This window comes from Podarcis cretensis (genome assembly GCF_951804945.1).
Source record: "Podarcis cretensis genome assembly, chromosome: 6".
NCBI lineage: Eukaryota > Metazoa > Chordata > Lepidosauria > Squamata > Lacertidae > Podarcis > Podarcis cretensis.
Genome location: NC_137175.1, coordinates 39011429 through 39030429, shown reverse-complemented (window position 1 = coordinate 39030429; position 19001 = coordinate 39011429). Strand labels below are relative to the sequence as shown.

General features: G+C 43.0%; 2 protein-coding genes across 4 annotated transcripts in view; one reads left to right on the top strand and one right to left on the bottom strand.

Annotated features, from left to right (window-relative positions):
• The window catches only part of CAMK1G (calcium/calmodulin dependent protein kinase IG), a 35103-nt gene extending 26393 nt beyond the window's left edge, over positions 1-8710 (top strand). For all 3 annotated transcript variants that reach the window (XM_079979458.1, XM_079979456.1, XM_079979457.1), the window contains exons 9-13: positions 2048-2126; positions 3672-3759; positions 4532-4956; positions 7179-7311; positions 7926-8710. In XM_079979458.1, coding sequence (XP_079835584.1) covers positions 2048-2126; positions 3672-3759; positions 4532-4956; positions 7179-7269 — 683 coding nt within the window. In that variant the 3' untranslated portion in view covers positions 7270-7311; positions 7926-8710. The remainder of the gene's footprint in view (positions 1-2047; positions 2127-3671; positions 3760-4531; positions 4957-7178; positions 7312-7925) is intronic.
• Positions 8711-9011: 301 nt separating this feature from the next.
• LAMB3 (laminin subunit beta 3) overlaps positions 9012-19001 on the bottom strand; it is a 49260-nt gene continuing 39270 nt past the window's right edge. Inside the window, exons 18-23 of the mRNA XM_079978952.1 lie at positions 18493-18637; positions 14846-15053; positions 12812-12953; positions 11763-11939; positions 10963-11116; positions 9012-9352 (exon numbers count right to left, since the gene is read on the bottom strand). Coding sequence (XP_079835078.1) covers positions 9213-9352; positions 10963-11116; positions 11763-11939; positions 12812-12953; positions 14846-15053; positions 18493-18637 — 966 coding nt within the window. The 3' untranslated portion in view covers positions 9012-9212. The remainder of the gene's footprint in view (positions 9353-10962; positions 11117-11762; positions 11940-12811; positions 12954-14845; positions 15054-18492; positions 18638-19001) is intronic.

The following is a 19001-nucleotide window of genomic DNA, read 5'->3' as shown; positions in this document are numbered from 1 at the left end:
AGTGGTTAAGAGTGGTAGTCTCGTAATCTGGGGAACCGGGTTCGCGTCTCCGCTCCTCCACATGCAGCTGCTGGGTGACCTTGGGCTAATCACACTTCTCTGAAGTCTCTCAACCCCACTCACCTCACAGAGTGTTTGTTGTGGGGGAGGAAGGGAAAGGAGAATGTTAGCCGCTTTGAGACTCCTTCGGGTAGTGATAAGGCGGGATATCAAATCCAAACTCTTCTTCTATAAACCTTCAGCAGAAGGTCCCAGGATAGGTTACAGCAATGTAAAATACAGCATTAAAAACAGCTTAAAACAAATTACACACACACACACACACACACACACACACACACTGCTGTCCTGGAATCTAATCCTGTAGACCCTGGAGTTTTCTTATCTCTTAGTAAAGTGGGTAAATCTCCATTTCTAAAATCTAACACAGTTTGGAATGCATCAGCTGCTACTAATGTTCTGCTACATTTATTAGGTGAAACTGATCTATTTTCTAAAATTCAGACTGAGAATTCCAAATATTATTGGATAAATGAGATGATCCTTTTTCATTCTCTGACCTGTTTACCAATGGATTTTCAGTGTTACTGTGGCCAGGAAACATAGAGATACTTAATGAAATACCGGGCAATTTTGCAGAGACATTTCGGTCTCAAAGCTTCATTGACTTCAGCTGGCCAAGAATTCAGCCTATGATATTCTGGGATGGACCTGTTGCCCTCCAGATGTTAAATTCCAACTCCTATCAGCCAACATGGCCAATAGTTGGGGTGGGGATGAGAATTGTAGTTCAACATTTTCAGGGCTCTTGTTCTAGATCAGGGATGGGAACATCTAGCTCATGGGCAAATTTAGGCTCTCCAGGCTAGCCAGCTTGGCCTGTGCAGCCATTTTTGGACAGCCCCCTCCACTTGTCACTCACTTGGCATCATGTGACAACAGGTGCAGAGCAGATAAAGTCATAGCCACCAACAAATTATTGGCAGAACACCTGTGCAACAGAACTTGCATTTGATGCCATCTAAATTTGTTGCTGAATGCAAGCCCCACTGGGAGTCAAGGAGCAGGGCTTGGCTTGTAGCCAAACATCAAAATCAAGACCTACTGCTGAGGAACAATTGGGAGCACATGGTTTAGGTTGCGCTTCCAATTGTTCCTTTGCAATGGGGTATGCACTTGATGCTTTTTAAATTCAGTACCAAATGCAAAGCCTGTCGTCTTCTGGTGGGCTCCAATCCACCTGACATTAGTATATGATGCCACATTGGAGAAGTGGCCAGTTTTTGATCTGGCACACCAGATCAAATAAACTCCTATATTAATCAAATTCAAAAATAGTAGGCTAGGAAGAAGACTTTAATAAAAATATTTCCTCAGGATACAGCTGGTCACAATTCCAGGATATGGAGTTCAACAGTTCCTTAGGAGGCCTGCCTATAGAATAGTTCCCCAAGAATATATGCATTTTGGCTGCCATAACCTGTAATTTAGTGGAAGGATCGTAGTTCAGTGTTTCGTAAGTCGAATGTCCCACATTCAACCCCTGCCATCTCCAGTTAGAAGGACCTCCGGAAACAGGGCTCAGAAACGTCCTGGAAAGGTTCTGACAACCGAAACAAACCAGCATTGTACTGTGGTTTGATCAATATAAACAGTGCTATTTTTCAGGGGGGACTCAGGGGGACGCATACCCCTAAAGATACTGTGAATCTTTCTACTTTTGTCTATTTACTGTATTTATTTTTCCTGATTTGAACTATAAAATGGTGATTTTCTTGAGTCAAAATGAGAGTACCCCAAAACATTTATTTTTTAAAAAAGCACTGGTTATAAGGGAGCTTCATAGACATTCACATAAAATATTTTACACGTGTAAGGAATTTGTCAACTAAGTTAGCATTCCATCCAACACAGGCCATGTATTTGGTTACAAACCAAATGAACCATGAAACATGTGGTGAACCCTGAAACGATGAGCTCTGTGGTGCATTGTTTTGCTTTCCTGCCTTTGTGCTGAACCCTGCCTCTCCTCATTCCTTCCAAACAGCCAAGGATTTCATCTGTCACTTACTGGAGAAGGATCCAAATGAGAGGTTTACCTGTGAGAAGGCCCTCAGGCACCCCTGGTAAGACGAGTGCTGCTAGTAGAATAAAAACATGCAACTCCATATCGTAGAGAAATCGTAGTGGTCATGGCTCATAAGACAAAATGAGATCTCAGTTTGCTGGAACCTGCAGGTGGGAAAATATGGATAGGGAATTGTTTTTCTTCAAGAATGTACATGCTGTACCTTGGGAATTGTAGTACAGTATGTGCTGTAAAGTGAGAACTGGAGAGGATTCTTACCGCCTTACTAAACTTCAGTTCTGAGGATTCTGGCAATTAAAATAGTATAAAACTGGTGTTAGCTTTTAGTGTAGATTGTTGAGGTTGTTATGGTGAGCCTTCTCAAGCGAGCAATTGAGCTGAGCCTCACAGGGGCAGACAGGCTTGTGGTGTGTTCTAAGTTCTCCCCAGGATGACCATTAAAGCAAGTAGACCCTTCAAAAAGCTAAGAATTACTCCATCAGCCCTGTGTACCGAACAATATAAAGAGCAGTTTTGTTTGTTTAAAAACATTTACAAACAGCTTAATATTTCAAAAACCTCTAAGCAGTATACAACGTTTAAAATGGCCAATATAATTTACACAAGAATGCAACCTAAAACCAATAAAACAGGAATATAAAAGCATGAAAAAACAAATGAAACAATAATTCAAGGGAATATAATGATCATTTGAGTGGCTTCCTGCTCAGACCAAATCCTTTGAGAGGGGCATGTTCACACAAAATAAGGTACGTTGGTTGCACCTCCCTGAGTTTGTCAAAAACTGAAAAAGAATTATATGGTTTTATGATTCTATAGTTCAGAAGATCTACAGATTGTACAGTTTCACTGAAGCAGCCCCAGTCATTCTCTGCTCTAGTTCCTATAAGTTAGATCAGGGTAGTCCAGTGCGTGACTCAAGGGTCACTTGTGGCCCTCAGGGCCTTTTTTGGGTGACCCTCAGCAACATTTGATGCCCCCAGCCCAGGCCTCATGCTGTCTTCCCAAAGCCTGGTAAGGGGGATCCTGGGCTTTGGGAAGAAGGTATGAGGGCTCTGACAGGGTCATAGAGTCCTTCTTCCCAAAGCCTAGTTAGTGGTTTTCCAGCTTTGGGAAGGAGGTAGGAGGGCTCTTGGACCGTGCCTGAGCTTCATGCCTCCTTCCCAAAGCCCAGTGCCTCACTTAGCCACCTTCAGGAAGGCAATTCAAGGACTGGGATGAGGGCATGTCAAATTTTGGCCTCGCTCCCCCATCCCCTGGTGCAACAAGGCCCGTGGGTTCCATGTCAAAGTACTCTTGTGGCCCATTTGGTATGAAAAGGTGGGTCACCTTGAATTAGATCTACCATTTGGCATGGCTGTTCACTGTGAGGACAGCCAGGGAGGGGGAGGGGACATCCTCCTCTGACCATGCTCAAACACTGAAGAATTTGTTTATATTGTGCTCTATTGCCTTTTCCCTTTTGGGTTTAATTACTACTGATTGAACATACAAAGGCATTAGCTAACTGTTGCAAGAATGCAAAATGCCTCACAAACACCATCTGCCTTTCTGCCTGTTATTCCTCTCCCTCTGTCTGCAGGATTAATGGAAACACAGCTCTCCACCGTGACATATATCCATCTGTCAGTGCACAGATCCAGAAAAATTTTGCTAAGAGCAAGTGGAAGGTAAGTTGTTTGGTGCTGCTATCCAAGCATATTACGATACCCAAGGACATTCAGTTCGGTGTCTAGCAATGAATAAATACCCCAAAGAAAGATTTCCCAGCTAAGACACTCCTCCTGGAACTCCCCTAAGCATGAGTATTGGCATACCAGAAGACTTAATGTGGATTTGGCCCTGCCATGTTGTACAATGTCCCTCATTAATGGCAGAATTGTCATACCAGAGAAATAAAGGACTGACATTCATTTTAGGAGTTTAACTTTCCCCTGTGTTAGGCCTTTATGGCATCTGCTCTATATACCAATTTTAGATTGGTATCCAAAATGCACTTTTCACTTCTGAGAATGTCTGCATAGGATTGCATTGCCCTTGTGCAAAGTGGTTTGTAACCTTTGCCTTTTATTTATTTGTTCTATTTAACACAGGTGATAAAACATTTAGTCATTACAAACCTTTGAGCACTTTTGCAATGAACATGAGAGGCAGACCCCATATCCACACTCTGTTGGCTGGAGCTGATGGCAATTGTAGCCCAGAAATCCTGGAGGACACTGGGTTACCAAAGCTGCCATATTCAAATAAACATGGGATCTCCTGGTTTTCCTGTTACTTCTGCCTGTACTTGAGGGAATGGGGCGGGGAGAGCAGGAACCTGATTCTGCTTCCAATGTCACTCCAGAAAGAATTCCAAGAGCAAAGTAGCATCTGAACAGACTTAATGTTCAGTAGTCCGGTAGGCACTCTTACAAAACTTGTTATCTTCTTCTTTGCTAGCAAGCCTTCAATGCTGCAGCTGTCGTACACCACATGAAGAAGCTCCATATGAACTGCCACCACCCAGATACCAAAACCAAAAGCAGTCTCCCACTCATAGAAGTGCAAAATGCATCAAGACCCAATACTCCATCAGTCGCCAGCCACGAAGAACCAAATCGAGAGGCCAAGATGCTGGTGCCTGTGCTATCATGCCAGAACACTTTGGAGCTTTCTAATCAGCAAAGCAAGATGGCAGACAGCAAGTGTTTGGATCACCCGGCTACCACACCCCTCCCTGTCACTTCCAGCACAGCCACAGAAGACCACCAGAGCTCTCCAAACGGACCTTCATTTAGCTGCAACACAGCATGTGGAACACATGAGAAAGTGAAGACGGCTTTTTGCTCAGAGTCAGTGCTCCTCAAAAGAGGTGCCAAACCCCAGTAAGTGTCCATTCCACCACATGGAATTGTTGAACAGGAGGCCCTAATTGTCAGTGAGGGCGCAACCTTATGGTTCATGGGAGGGCATGCCAGGGGTCATGGAATAGATCAGGTCTAACTTACTCAGTGTTGGAGACCTCAAACACAGGAGAAGGAGATCTCATGTTAGATCCTCCCTTTTTTCACGACTGGATCCTCCAAACACCAGAGTTCCAATCTCAGCATGGCCACAAAGGACATGCCAGGAAGGGGCTTGGACCCAAAGGCTCCTGAACTGCTTTAGTTCTCTGATGCATTCTCTATCTGGGGAATAATTTAGTTATGCTCCTGAATGTGACTACATCTCTCCCTCCACTTCCTGCCCTCCATTGTTTCCAATGGGAGGGAAAATGTTAAGCCAAAAAAAGGGGGCGTATGAGAATGTAGAGCTTTCCTCTACTCTTATGTCTACTGTGGGCAAGCTGTTTGAGAGAGATGCTTCTTTTATTCATTTTTCAAAGGCTTAGCTCTTGCACTACAAGGCCACCCAATGCAACACACAATGCAAATATAAAAATGAACACTATATTAAAGCCAACTGTACAAAAAGAAGTGTCACAGAAAGACCATTGCAACAGTTTTCCCCCTATTCTTTCTAATGACCAGCTTTGCTGGTGGCAACATTTGCCTAATCCATGTGAACCTTGGAGAGACTTTTTGAGAACTTTATTAAAGTCCAAAGCCTGCACATTGTGGGTAATTCTGCCCAGTAGGGTATTAGGGGGGTGGGGTCAGGTTTTGAACATCCAGTGTGCATTCAGTATGCATTATACCTCTGTGCTAAATGTGCTCAACCATTTCGGCCTTCCCTGATACATTGTGTGAACCTTTCCATTATGCTGTAGATGGGTTGTGATTGCCAAACCAGTTCAGGACAGCTGGATACAGAAGGAGGGAGACTTGCTTTGTCCATTGCATTTTTTTCCACCAGGTCCCAAATGAGATGCTGGCATGTGCTCCCACAGAGCAACAATTGTACCTCTAACCATTTTTGCTTTATCTTCTTTGGCGTATCTTGAGATTTATTGCAAAATTCACGGATTCTGATTCAAAGGAAAATATGAAAAGGCAATTTCCCTTGCCTTGAAAATTTCCTGAGGGTGTAATATCAGGCTTGAAGTAATTTGCTTTCACACTCAGAACCCCACAAAAGTATTCGCTTTTGTTAGGAGACCATGCTGGAAATGATTCCCTTTGCTATGCGTTGACAAAACCAGAATGCACTGATGGCTTTAAAAAGTAGAGTGCTGCGATTTGGTGTCATCAAATCATGAAAACCCATCAGATTCACAGTAACTCCTAAAAGTATGACAGCTTTAAGAAGCTTAAATTAGTTTGTTCTCAGGTTACTCTATAAGGTGGATATAAAGCCTATAATGACAGGAATGTTCACATTAAATTTATCCATATTTTATTCCAGATTAACAACACTCCCACATAGAACAAGCAGTGCATGAGATGTTCAAATATACTTTATGGTCTTGCATGCAAACCCAGCCTTATAAGTACTTTCTTTTTCAAATTAGGCTTTTTTTAATCCACTTATTTTTGAAATGTTAAGGCAAAGGTTTTTATCCAACTAAGTTTTCCTTGAAGTAGACCCACTGAAATGAGTTGACCTAAATTAGCCTTGTCTATTAATTTCAGTAGGTCTACTCTAACCCAAAAATATCCAAATCTAGCAAGGGAAGTTAATTAGCAGAGGTAGGCTTCTGCACCTGTGACTTATGTGTATGCAGTGAAGCATATGGGTGTGTAACTTCATCTGAACTGCAACACTCATCAAAACTCCCTTGTACAGGCTGGATACATCTGTAATTTGGATGTCAGTGTGTTGTCACACTCTACGGAACCTCAGTTTTGTATGAAATGTGTCTGATAGGATTCCCAAATTGTTGCAAGTTAAGCAGTAGACTATTACCCCAACTGACTGTCAGCTTGATTCTTAACCATTTAATCTGCTGTAAGGATTTTATGCTAATGTGAGTTTCAAAATCATGCAGGGGGGAAAGCAGTAGTTTACTTCTTGCACACTTTATTGGTGAATAGATCCTTGAGCCATAAAGCTGCTGACCTATAGATGAGCTGATTCATATGTAAGTATTTTTAAACAATGCTGCTGCTGTCTTCCACACATATAATTCACTCTTGTTTTGTTTTCAATGTTCTCTTCCAAATCTCAGTCATTTCAACTCAGAAGTCCTTGTTCCAGTGAAAGCCAGTAACCACTCCTATTTTGGCACTGGGCAAACTGGAGTTTGTTTGGTGATGTGATTGGAAAATCAGCCATTTGAGTCTTTCTCATACATTTACCGGGTAAGTGTGTCTAGATCCAGACGTATTGCAGGGCCCTTTCTAGTGGTGAAACCTTGATGATCCAGTTGCATTTCCATTCTCTCCTGTTCTTGCTTAATGCTTAGGTGAAAAGTGTCTTTGTTTAGCTAGAGAAGTTGGCTTAAATGTGCATGTGCCTGGATGGTGGTTAGAGAGATGGGTGTAGAGAAACTTTTGACTTCTAATGAATGAAGGTGCCTGCCCCATGCGCTGCTTGCATGAAGCTCCCAGAGGTTCCCCATGAGGAATGTGCCCTTTGGGATCAAAAAGATCCCCACACCTTAAAGCATGCTTAACTCTATATTGGATTATGGCCAGTGTGCCACCTTCTGAGAGATCCTTAATGTTTAATAAGTATAATCTCTGCCAAAGCAGTTTGAGATCCAGCAGCGGTTTTGGTTCTTGGGGACAAACACTTAGTTTTATCACTGGTATTACTGTGTAGTTTTTGCTGAACCACTATCCTCCATTTCAGCACCCTGTTTCAGTGGGCAGAGCTTTTAAAAATACCAACCACAAGATAAACAACTGTAGCACTTCTGAATTTTGGGGAACTATGTTACAACTATGGGAAACTATATTTCATCTCTTTTCAGAAGGGCTGTTGGATTCATCTCTTCAAAGCCACAAAATCAAACATCACTTGTGCAAGAAGAGAGAAGAGGAGCCTGGTCTGAGCTCTGCCAGGCCGAAGTGAGTTCTCGGTTGCCTGTGGCCATTCATTTAAGTGCTACACATTCATAGGCCTGAGCAGTGTTTTTTCAGGGGGTACTCCAGTACTGGCACCTCTTATTTGTTGTTAAAAAATATGGCACTTACTGTAACAACTTCATGGTGAGTACTGGCACCTATTTTTCTAGTGGGGGGGAAGCACTGGGCCTGAGGATTTCTGTGATGCAATTGACTTGAAATGTTAGAGGGATCATTAATACCAACAAGAAAACATTTCTATGAAAGGAAGGCAGGTTTTTGCTAGCCATTTCAGTGTACTTATCTACATCCTTGCAAACAGCTATATTTTATGCGGGGGTGGGAAGTAGGGGGCATGTTTGCTTTGTATTTATAGCCTGTAGCTGTCCAGTGGAATAACAGAACACTTGCCAGGAGTTCTTCTTTTGTGCTGAGCCCATGTGGAAAAGGTGATCAAGTCTGAATGCATTCTATGCTGGCTTGCTTGTGTAGCTTTCATTACAGCTGTGGTAGCCAACAAGATGTCCTCCAGCTGTAGTTGGGCAAAAACTTCCATATTCCTTGTACACCTTCCAATGGATGCAGAGGGGACATACATAGCATTCCTATTCTCTTGATGAAGCCAAGTTCTGCTTCCAAGCCAGTGATTCTACAATATGTACCATGCTTAATAAAGCTGATTGGTTTTTAAGTGCTTGTTGGTTATTGATGGCAAAGGAAGCGGTCTGTTAACTCATTCTGGAGGGCGCTCACCTGAACTCCAAGGGCAGATTTTCTTCCTGCCGTCTGCAGAGTGTTATGCTGTCAATAAAGCAGGTGGTGGCTAATAAGACAAGATGTCCTTGTAATATAAAGTCCAAGATACAGCAGTGTCATTATTATTGCTGCTCACAATCACTATTCATGACTGTGTTTCTTCCCTAATCCAAACCCAGCTTCAGTCCCCCTTGTTTCTGTAGTACAAAAGTTGCAAAATAAGCACACTCTCTACATAAAAAGGAACCATCTGCAAGTTTTAATTGAAAACAGTAATTCTAAAGTATAAAAAAGACCTTGAAAGGCAAATAAATTAACCCACTGACTTCTTTAAAAGCTAGGGCTCTTTTGGTTCACAGCTAGCTTCTCCTCCTGATAAAGTTGTTTTATTTGTAAAGAGGGGAAAAGGCATCTGAAAGGAGACAGGAAGGGCTGTGCTAGTCCGTGCATGTGGCGTAATATTCAACTCGACGACTGATATGATCGCGAATGGCTTCCACCTTTTTTTCCAGGCCTGCCAGCTTGGCTGATTCAAGGAGAAATGCACTGTTGCTATCTTGAAGCTCTGTTTCTATAGCTGTGGGTTGAAAAAGAAATCAGGTACATGCACGGAAAAGAAAGGTTTTTGTTTGATCTCCAGTTCTTTAACATTATATATGTGTGTGTAGGCTGTTGCTCAGCAGCAGCCATGGGTTTCTCATTCATCTGATCAGAGTGAAACTAAGCTGTTATATAATATGCCCCCTGTTGCAGAGTGTGTGTTAATCTCTCAAGATCACACTTTATCTCTGGAGATCCTACCCTCCCCCTTGCTTGCATTACCAAGCATGCACAGCTCTTTGTGCACAAATTCAGCATTACTTTTAAACTTCCTAATGCAAAGAACAAGCTTCAGTCCTAAGAGGAGGAAAGGCATATGCATGCAGAAAGCAGAAGACCGGTTCCAAGGATGGAAAAAGGACCTTGAGCACAACAAATCAATTAAGTGCTGCCACAGTTGATGCAAGCATTCCTGCAAGTTCTGGATAGTAGTACATCTATTTTAGTAGACAAATTCAGCAGCTGACTTTTGCTTGAGTCTACACCCTTGAGCCTTGCAGACCACATTTTCTGCCTATCCTTAACACCCCCCACTGAGCCTGCCTAAAACAGTGGCAGGATCTGAACCACAATTTTTTTAAAAAAATTGCTGCTCTATCACATAGCATCCTGAATCAGTTCCTTCCGATTAGGGGCAAACAAGTTTTGGCATTGACGTCAGCAGACACTGGTAAAATATGCTCTTCGTGTTCTGCATAGGAAATTGCCTGCTGCTCTATTTAGTAATATCAACACTCCTTGCTGCATTTAGCAAACTCTGAGCAGGAGTAAGTGCCTGGCAGCAGCCAGCTGCCAAGTCTCTGGCACAGAGAGGCACCTTCAATGAAAGCCATTCATTAGAGGCACAGCTTTATCAATGGAAGCAACACCGACTCCCCTTTCCAGCAACATCCCTGGCTCTGAGCCAGCCAGTTACTCATGCTCCACCTGCTACAGGGGCCAAGGCATTTAGTCTACACACTGGCTGCTTCCCAAAGCGTGTCGAGCAAAGTCATTAGGTTTGAAAGCTTCAAACTGAAGTGTTCAAATGAAGCATCGAAAAAATCTGGCACTTGGCTTGGCAACCAGTTGTTAAGATGCGAGCCTGTGAGTGGCTCTATAGGACACTCTGTTTACATGACACCCCGACCCCACCCTTCAGTGGACATAGCATCAAAAGAAAGAGCAGAGATACACGGGGGTTATTGCAGTCGCTGTTCGTTTCACCTTTCCACAAAACCCTGAAACTGGACTGGCAGAGATTTTGCTACTCCAGAAATGCACACAGCCTCCATTTTGGAGAACATGCTCACAAGGCCTTATAGTCTTCAGCAGACTCCCATCACCCCGATTACTGGCCACACCAGCTAGGACTAATGCAAGTTGGATGTCATCAACATCCAAAGGGCCAAAGGTTCCCCATTCCAGATTTGTACCCAAAATGAAACGCCTTCAATACTGCTTTTGACTTTAGTAGGATTCTACTTATTCTAGAGATAAAATTAATCCAAGGAGAACCTTTAGTTCTTTTCAAATCTGTAATCCTGTGTGGTCAGGCAAGGCAGAGAAAATTACTGTGAGGTCAGCTATAAGTCATGCTCTCCTTACCTCCCATTTTGGCCATCATACTCAAGGCTTCTGTGAACAATGTGCTGGCCTCCTTGTGGGCATTTTGGATCCGAGCCCCTTGCTCTCCCAGGTTTGATCCTTGTCCCATCCTCCTCTTAAATTCTGCATATTTTTGTCTCACCTGTTCAAATCTCTGTGAAGAAATTGAGGGAACAGGCTAATGTCACACATCTGACGGCTCTATCATGTGGATGCCATAGAATTTCCAATATCCCAACCTCCACTACAATATCCCCCAATGTTCTGGAGCAGATCTGTGAAAGGTGCAGAGGGTGCAAAGAGGAGGAAGGGGGAAATTCCATTGCTCAAGCACAAATCCTTGCACTAATAGAACAAGTGCATCGAATATACCCCTGTATAACTAGATCAAAGGATTATGAAAAAAGATGAGCTGAGGCTGACAACTGCATGTGATATGTAAAATGCTCTTTAAACAACCCAATTCTATGAATTCCATCAGTTCCTCAGTGGTCTGTTGTTTAGGGCTATAATTGAATTGAATTGCTGGACAAGCAAAAGAGAGAAGGTATGTATGATAGAGACACTATATTATAGTGAGGCAGCATGCCATCGTCATGAATAACCACCAAACTGGGAGCAGAATTCAAAGCAGCTCCCAAAAGGTATTGGCCAGGGCTGCTTGACTAATATTGCACCCCAGAGCATGCAAACAACTACAGGAAACACAGTGATATGCTTTCCTTGAATCACAATGCGACAGCTTTAAAATGAAGGGGGGAAGAAACATTGTAGTGTCTGGAAGCTCCCATTTCCCATACCTGCTGAGTGCTCCTTGCTTGCTCACTGGCTTCTCCTGCTTTTTGCTGAGCATCAGCAGCCAACAACAGGTTCTGCTTTGCATTAAGCTGTAGCTGGGCAAGTCTCCCAGTGAAACCATCCAGCTGACCAGTGATGTCCTGCACACGCTTCTCAGCTGGATTAAGGACAGCCTGGATCTGAGCATCCCAAAAGAGGAAACATTTAGCAATGAAAATTCTTGTCCCTGAAAAAATATATTCATTGCAAAAACTTTGTTCTACTCAAGAATCTATGGAAATCACCAACTTTTTTTGGACCAGCAGGCACACTTCAAATATTTAGACTGCTATGGATGCTAGTTCTAAAATGGTGGTTGTTAGGACATGGCAGAATACAAAATGGCTGGCAGAACACAAAACTTAAGCGCGTCCAGTCATTACTGATTTCTGCCTCCTGCTCCCCCAAGAACCTCCTGCTTGCCATAGGAAGTCACCCATGCCCTGCTAATCTCAATGGTGGAGATTGCACAATATTGATTACGTACACACACACACACACACACATGATGCTGTTGTTGTCTAATAAAAACAGAGCATTCCCCAGAACTGAGAAAAATATGTGTGTACAAAAATATATTCTCTTGCATGAAAAAATGCAAGACGGCCAACAACTGCCCATGTCCTCCCAGTTGGCAATCCATGTCGCAGGAAATAATGAAGACACTTAGCTTATCCAGACTTGAAATGGGACTGAATATTTTTATGTTAACTGTTTAGGGTTAGAATAGTTGACATTACCTGGACTGTGCAAGGGAAGGGAAGTTATGATGCTCTGAGTTGAAATCAATCTTTATAATGTTATGCCTTTAAATAGGTAATGTGCTTTATTGTTTCTGTCGGGGAGTGTGTAGGTGTTCCACCTTCACAGAACTTCTTCTTTTTTTAACATGAGTCATTGACAGAACAATAAAGATGTATTTGGGCCTGGAGGATCACAAGTCCTGCCGGCTTGCTTTAGAGTAAGCCATTCATTTGGGGGCTTCAGAGCCAGACACTCAAGTATCACTCGCCTCATTAAGGCGGTCTTGGATGAGCCGGAGGGAATAGCCAGAGCCACTGATGGTGTCCTCGGCCTCCTGAAGTGCTGTGTTTGCTTGCTTCAAATTCTCCACCACATCTTCCACATTGGCCCCAATAGCATTGGCACGATTCCTAGGAAAATGTTAAATGTATATTTATGAAAAAGAACCCCTCTGAATTCCCATCACATATTGCTACATGAAAAATAGACAGACTGGGCCAGTAAGAAGTGGGAAGTGGCAGAGAGGATGGACTACAACAAGCATCTATAAACAAAGCATCCACACCATACATGTAAAGCACATTTTACTCTCAAAGGATCCTGGGAACTGTAGTTTGCTTAGAGTGCTGGGAAGTGTAGCTCTGTGAGAGGTAAACTACAGATCACATAATGCTTGGTGGTGCTTTGGACGTATTGTGTGTGTGTGTGTGTGTGTGTGTGTGTGTGTATGCAGCAGGGACAAAACCTTGAGCAGCGTCCAAGCAAGATAAGCCAGCAAACTTTAATTCAGAATCTTAGGTGGTTGCCGAAGTGAGTGCTAGTGAAAAATGTTGTCTGTGTAAAAGATCCCATCACTTTATGCTAGCATGGTGAGAGCTAATAACATAATGTACAGCAGCTACAATATATGATCTGTCATCCAGGAAATCCTTGGCTCCCATCTCCATTCCAAGGATAAGTTTCTGCAAGAGGCTAACCTTCCACACTTGCAGGGATACTCTCAGCATAGCCTCCCTGCTGCCAAGAGATATCAAAAAGGATGAGGAAGTGGGGGCCTGACCACCTTTATCTCACTGGATCTGGCTGGGGATGAGTTTCACTGAAGCAAGTCACTGTGCCTCACTCAGCTGCCTCTGACCCCACCCAAGTACCATGTTTTTCGTCCCATAGGACGCACCGGCCCATAGGACACACCTAGTTTTTTGGGGGGAAATAAAGGGGGGAAATTCCTTTATTTCCCCCCCCCCAAAAAAAAAAACCCAGGTCGGGGAATCCAAACCAGGTCGGGGAACAGTGGGATGGCGGCGCTGCGCCTCCCGCTGTCCCCCGAGCTTGTGGGGCTGCCCAATGTCTGCCCGAAGCGCGGGCTCCCCAGGCTTGCTGATAGCTTCCTGAAGCCTGGAGAGCGAGAGGGGTCGGTGCGCACCAACCCCTCTCACTCTCCAAACTTCAGCGAAAGCCTGCATTCGCCCCATAGGACGCACACAGATTTCCCCTTCATTTTTGGAGGGGAAAAAGTGCGTCCTATAGGGCGAAAAAAACGGTAATTGAAAAGTTATGGGGGGAATCCTATACAAATAATTCAGTGCAAATTCAAGAATTGTGCACATAGTAACAACAGCAGCAATTAAGTGTAGAATACAAACTCGGAGCTCCCTCCCCATGCTGCTATAGCAAGCACTAAACCCAAGTACACTGGTTGCCAAAATTGTGGAAACCTTTTGGGGAAAGTGTAATTTTGAGGTTTGATGGCTCATAACACCACCCTTTTTTTGTTTATTTGGCTATATAACCTTTGACAGAATACAGAAAATTGAACAAACTTTGTTGCATTACATTCTTCATTAAATTATCTTTCCATTGATATATAATTTTATGGTATTACTCTAAAAGAAAGTGGTGTTATGAGAGCCACCAAAGCTCGGAAATACACTTTTTCCAACAGGTTTCCACAATTTTGGCCACTAGTGTAGGTGGATTGGATGCAGGGTTAATGTCTGTCCAGAAAGGAGAGCAATGTTCCTGTATTCAACCAACAGAGTGGGGTGATGCTTCAATGATGTGGCTGGCATGCTTCTACCAACAGATCTCAGTGGGTGCTAAATGAAACCACATCACATATATAGTGTCTTATTTGAATTGGTTTAAAAACTTGAGGTTTTGCGCACACGTCCCCGGGAAGCCTCAAGAAGGCAAAGAATCTTGTACTAGCTATAGGGCAGGACCTTTCTTCTGAATAATATCTACAAACAGGTTCCATCACTCTCCTTACATGATCCAACAGTACTAAAGGCCTCTTTACCTGGCTTCTTCTGCCTGCTGCTGAAGCTGTCTGGCCTTAGCAACATCCCCAGCCGTTTGGGAAATGAATGTCTCAGGGCACTGCAGCTTAGCTGCCAGGCTCTGAATCTCATTCATTTTCCTGAGGACTGTGGCAGTGTCAGCGGGAAGGCGAAGGGAGAGGACGTAATCGCTGACCTGCTGGATGGTAGCAGCATCAGTATCTGGATCTGCAAAGATAAGAGTGGAAAAAAGTCAAGTCGAGGCCAAGTGAGAGTATATATCTTATTCAACAAACCAGAAGCTTCCTTGAAGCAAATCAAACACTGGGTCGCTAGGGAAAGCCAGATCTGCTGCTCTTCCAAATAAAATTACAGGACAAATATTGGTGCAAAGACACACACATCTCATGTTCACCTATGTTCACTCCAAACTCTTGTCCTTACTGTTATTTTTTCCTTGGAGATAGAAGGAAACACTGTTGTCCAATCATGGCTATGGTAAAATCCAGGATTCGCCCAGGATTTCAGAAAACAATCTGAAGAAACTGAACTCAGACAGGCCACAGCCCTATTCAGGTGTTGTGCCTCCATCATATGAAGAGGAAGGGGTTTGGAGAAGGGAGCCTCCACAACATGTCGCCTCCACAACATGTGACACAGGCTAAAGCTCTGTGTGATCAGGGTTTGAAATCATATAAGGAGCCCAAAGGCATAAAGCAGACTCTGAGATTCAGACCTTCTAGTTGTGACACCTGGAGAGCAGTGGGGACACAATGCAAGGAGCATGGCTAATGAGCATGGCTCTATTCTCCTGTGATTATTAGAACCACACAAAGGCTTTTTCTCCTGAACAGGGCTTGTGTGAGTCTAGGAATTAAAGGCATAACTGAGGCCAGTTAAGCCATGGAATGTTTATGGGCTGGGAAATGGAGGGAGAGAATGAGAATTGGCCTGTGTGGGTGTGTCAAACTGTTTATAGTATCCTTGAGCTCAGCATTAGGAAATGACCCTCTCCATCCTATTTTATACTCCTCCAAGCTCTTTATCAATCCTGACTCCTTTGCAATTGTATAGCACAGTGAGAGGAGGGTGGAAAGAAAAAGTAGGTCCTTTGCCACCTCCAACCAACACTCAAAGGGTTCCTGTTCTAGACTGTACAAAGCACTGACAAGGAGCATTCCTGTTAGGATGTGGGTGATACACTAGGGGGGAAATGTGTTGTAGGTTCCCACTGGTTCCTTATATTAGCAAAGCCAGAAATGTTAAAAAAAACAAGCAAGCAGATTGAAGAGAGAACATAAGGGTGCTAAGAAGAAATCCAGGAAGCGTCAGAAGCTAACAGTTAAGGGGGAAACTAGGCATGGACATCAAACTGTCACCATTTTGCGGGAGGGTTTCAAGCGCATACTGTACATTTAAGTTCACACAATCCAATTGGATTAACACACTCTGTCACCCTAGTGCAACAAATCGACTTTATAAAAGAATCAGCCTCTTTGCAGTTTGGAAAGTGAAGGAAATGCAATGAAAAGGGTGGGATGAATGAACGATTAACAGGAGGATATAAAAACACCCCACAAGCAAATCAGGATAAACACAGGACAAATTCTCAATGTTGTATAACCATCTCACACGCAAATCAGAACAAATGCTCAGTAAAGACTGTATAGAGTCTAACCTCTGCATAAGATTTGTGCAAGAAAATCCAGGTGAATTCTAAATAAACAGGTTGTCTGGAGGAGCTCTTAGTTAACATTCCAGTTGTGTAGACATTCCCCTTTTGAATCTGGCCACCCTAGCTGTCAGCAGCACTTCTTATTCTCTCTACATGTAGACATTTTTCAAAGCAGCAGGAGTTAACTGGTCCATCACTCTCTGCATCTGCCACATCTGAGATGTCTCAACATTTCATGATTTATTCTCACAACCAAAGTATCCCACCCTCTCGGTATTCTCCCCTAGATACTTGTCAAATCACAGCCTTCATGCTTGTCAGTATGCACTGCTCAGGGAGAAGTCTCAAGCAAGAGATGGGGATTTAGAGAGAGCGCTATTCAAATAGGCGAGTTGTTATATATAGGCTTCTAACAAAATAATATTAACTAATGATAATGCATGACTTTAAAAAAAAGGATGGAGGAGCACATTTTCATGCTACATAATGCCTGCAATTTAAAAACAAATGTGTTAAAATGCATAAGGAAGAAATCACCCAAGAAGATGATTGGACGATTAAATACTCAGAAATATAGTCCACTGTATTCAGCAGAGCTTACTCTAAAGTAAGAGTCCCAAGGGCTAAAGCCTAACAGTGAAATCCCATATGTATCCACTCAGGAATAAGTCCTATTGAAGTTAGCTGGCATAGGTTGGTAGCCTGAGGAATTCAACTAAGGCCTAATCAGATTAGACCCAATTAAATTAATGAACTCAAGTTAGTCATGCCTATTAACTTCAGTGAGCCTAGTCTGAGTAGGACTAGTGGCTAATATCTTCTTCTTCTTCTTTACACATTGGTCTCCCCTGAAGAAGATGCTGGGCAGATACCCATGTCTGAATTTATTTTTTTCAGGGGTGGGCAACTGAAGAACCACTAAGTCAATTAGAGATGACAGGAGAGGAACTTCTAGCAAAACAATACAAATTAGCAGGTCACAAATTCCAGATACTCTCATACACCCAGGAGCTCAAATGTGAAAATGTTCACCTCTAAAACAAAAAAATAAGCCATGGCACCAAATCAGCTTCCTTATCATGGGATTGGTTATTAGCACCTATGTGTTGCTGGGGAACAGGGGTGGGTGGGAAGGAAGAGCCAGGGATAGACTCTTCTCTGTGATGGTCCCAGATCCCTGGAACAGCTTCCCTAGGAAAATATGCATGGCTCCCTTCTTTGTCTACAGTTACCTCACTGAATTACTGTCAGCATTTGCATCCTAGAATTGGTAGGAACCTCAAAGCACATCAAGTCAAACCCTCCTGCTTTGCCCGAAGTTGTGTGAAACTGTAATGTCAGAATACCACCGATATCTTTGAAGGTAAGGCCCCCATTGACCAAACTTTTGCAACTAGATCCTGGGCTGGCATATCCTTTCTCTTAAATGTACTCCTGCACTGCCAGTACAACTTTTCTACCACATGCCCTTTACTCAAAAGTAAACTCCCACATGTTTTAAGCATAACTTGGGAAGTAGTCCAGCTCATAACCTTTTGGATAAAGCTTTTGTGCGTAACCACCATGATGCACAATGGATTCTATTTCCGTACCAGCGGGCAGGAGACACAGACAATTGACAAAAGATATTGAGCAAGGAAAATACAAGCAGGAAGAATGGTTTTGTAACAGCCATCCTCGAATAGCGGCAAATTTGCTGTATGCTTTTCATCTGCTGTATTTGTCTCTGAAGGGCTTGGAGGAAGTCTTGCCTGCTATCTAATGTTTTTTTTCTTTCCCCAGCAACAGCTAGCTGCTATCTATCTGGCCTTAGCATACATTTTAGAACTATTCATATTCCTGTAAGCATGAAACTTTTTAATCAATGAATTGGTCCAATGAATAGCACTTGATCATTTCCTTCATGTAGGTGTGTTTTATGAGAAAGCTGACCATTTTAAAGATAATGTAATGGCAAGTAATCAAAGACAGAAGTTTCATGCATAGACTTACCTGACAGGAAGTTGCGAACCTGGTAGATGAACTGCTGGGTGCGATGGATGTCTCCCTCTATCTGGGCCCTAGTTGAAGTCATTTGGTCTCCCAGGCTCTGGGCATTAGTCTGAATTTGGCCAACAGCTATTTCTGCAGCTCTGATCTATGTCAAACAACATGCAAGGCAGAGTCAGTTTCTAAGATCCTAAACTGGTTCCAGAGTGTCATTCTTCCATACTTTCAATCTCCCTGTTTCTTAATTACCCAGTGCTTCCTATTATTTCAGAAACAAAAAAAATGTGTTTTTATAGTGAAAAATGTAGACATTGAGGAAGAAAATGAATGGTGCCATTGCCTTCAACCAACAGGCACTCAGAACACAGATATTTGTTTCTGCACAATCCCACTATGGCATCACAACAACATGCATTATGCACATTCACAAGCAGGTTCTCATTTGCTCCACACGCCATATTTTTGTTCAGGAAGAGGACACACCCAAGGTGCTTCTTGGATGTTTCACTTTC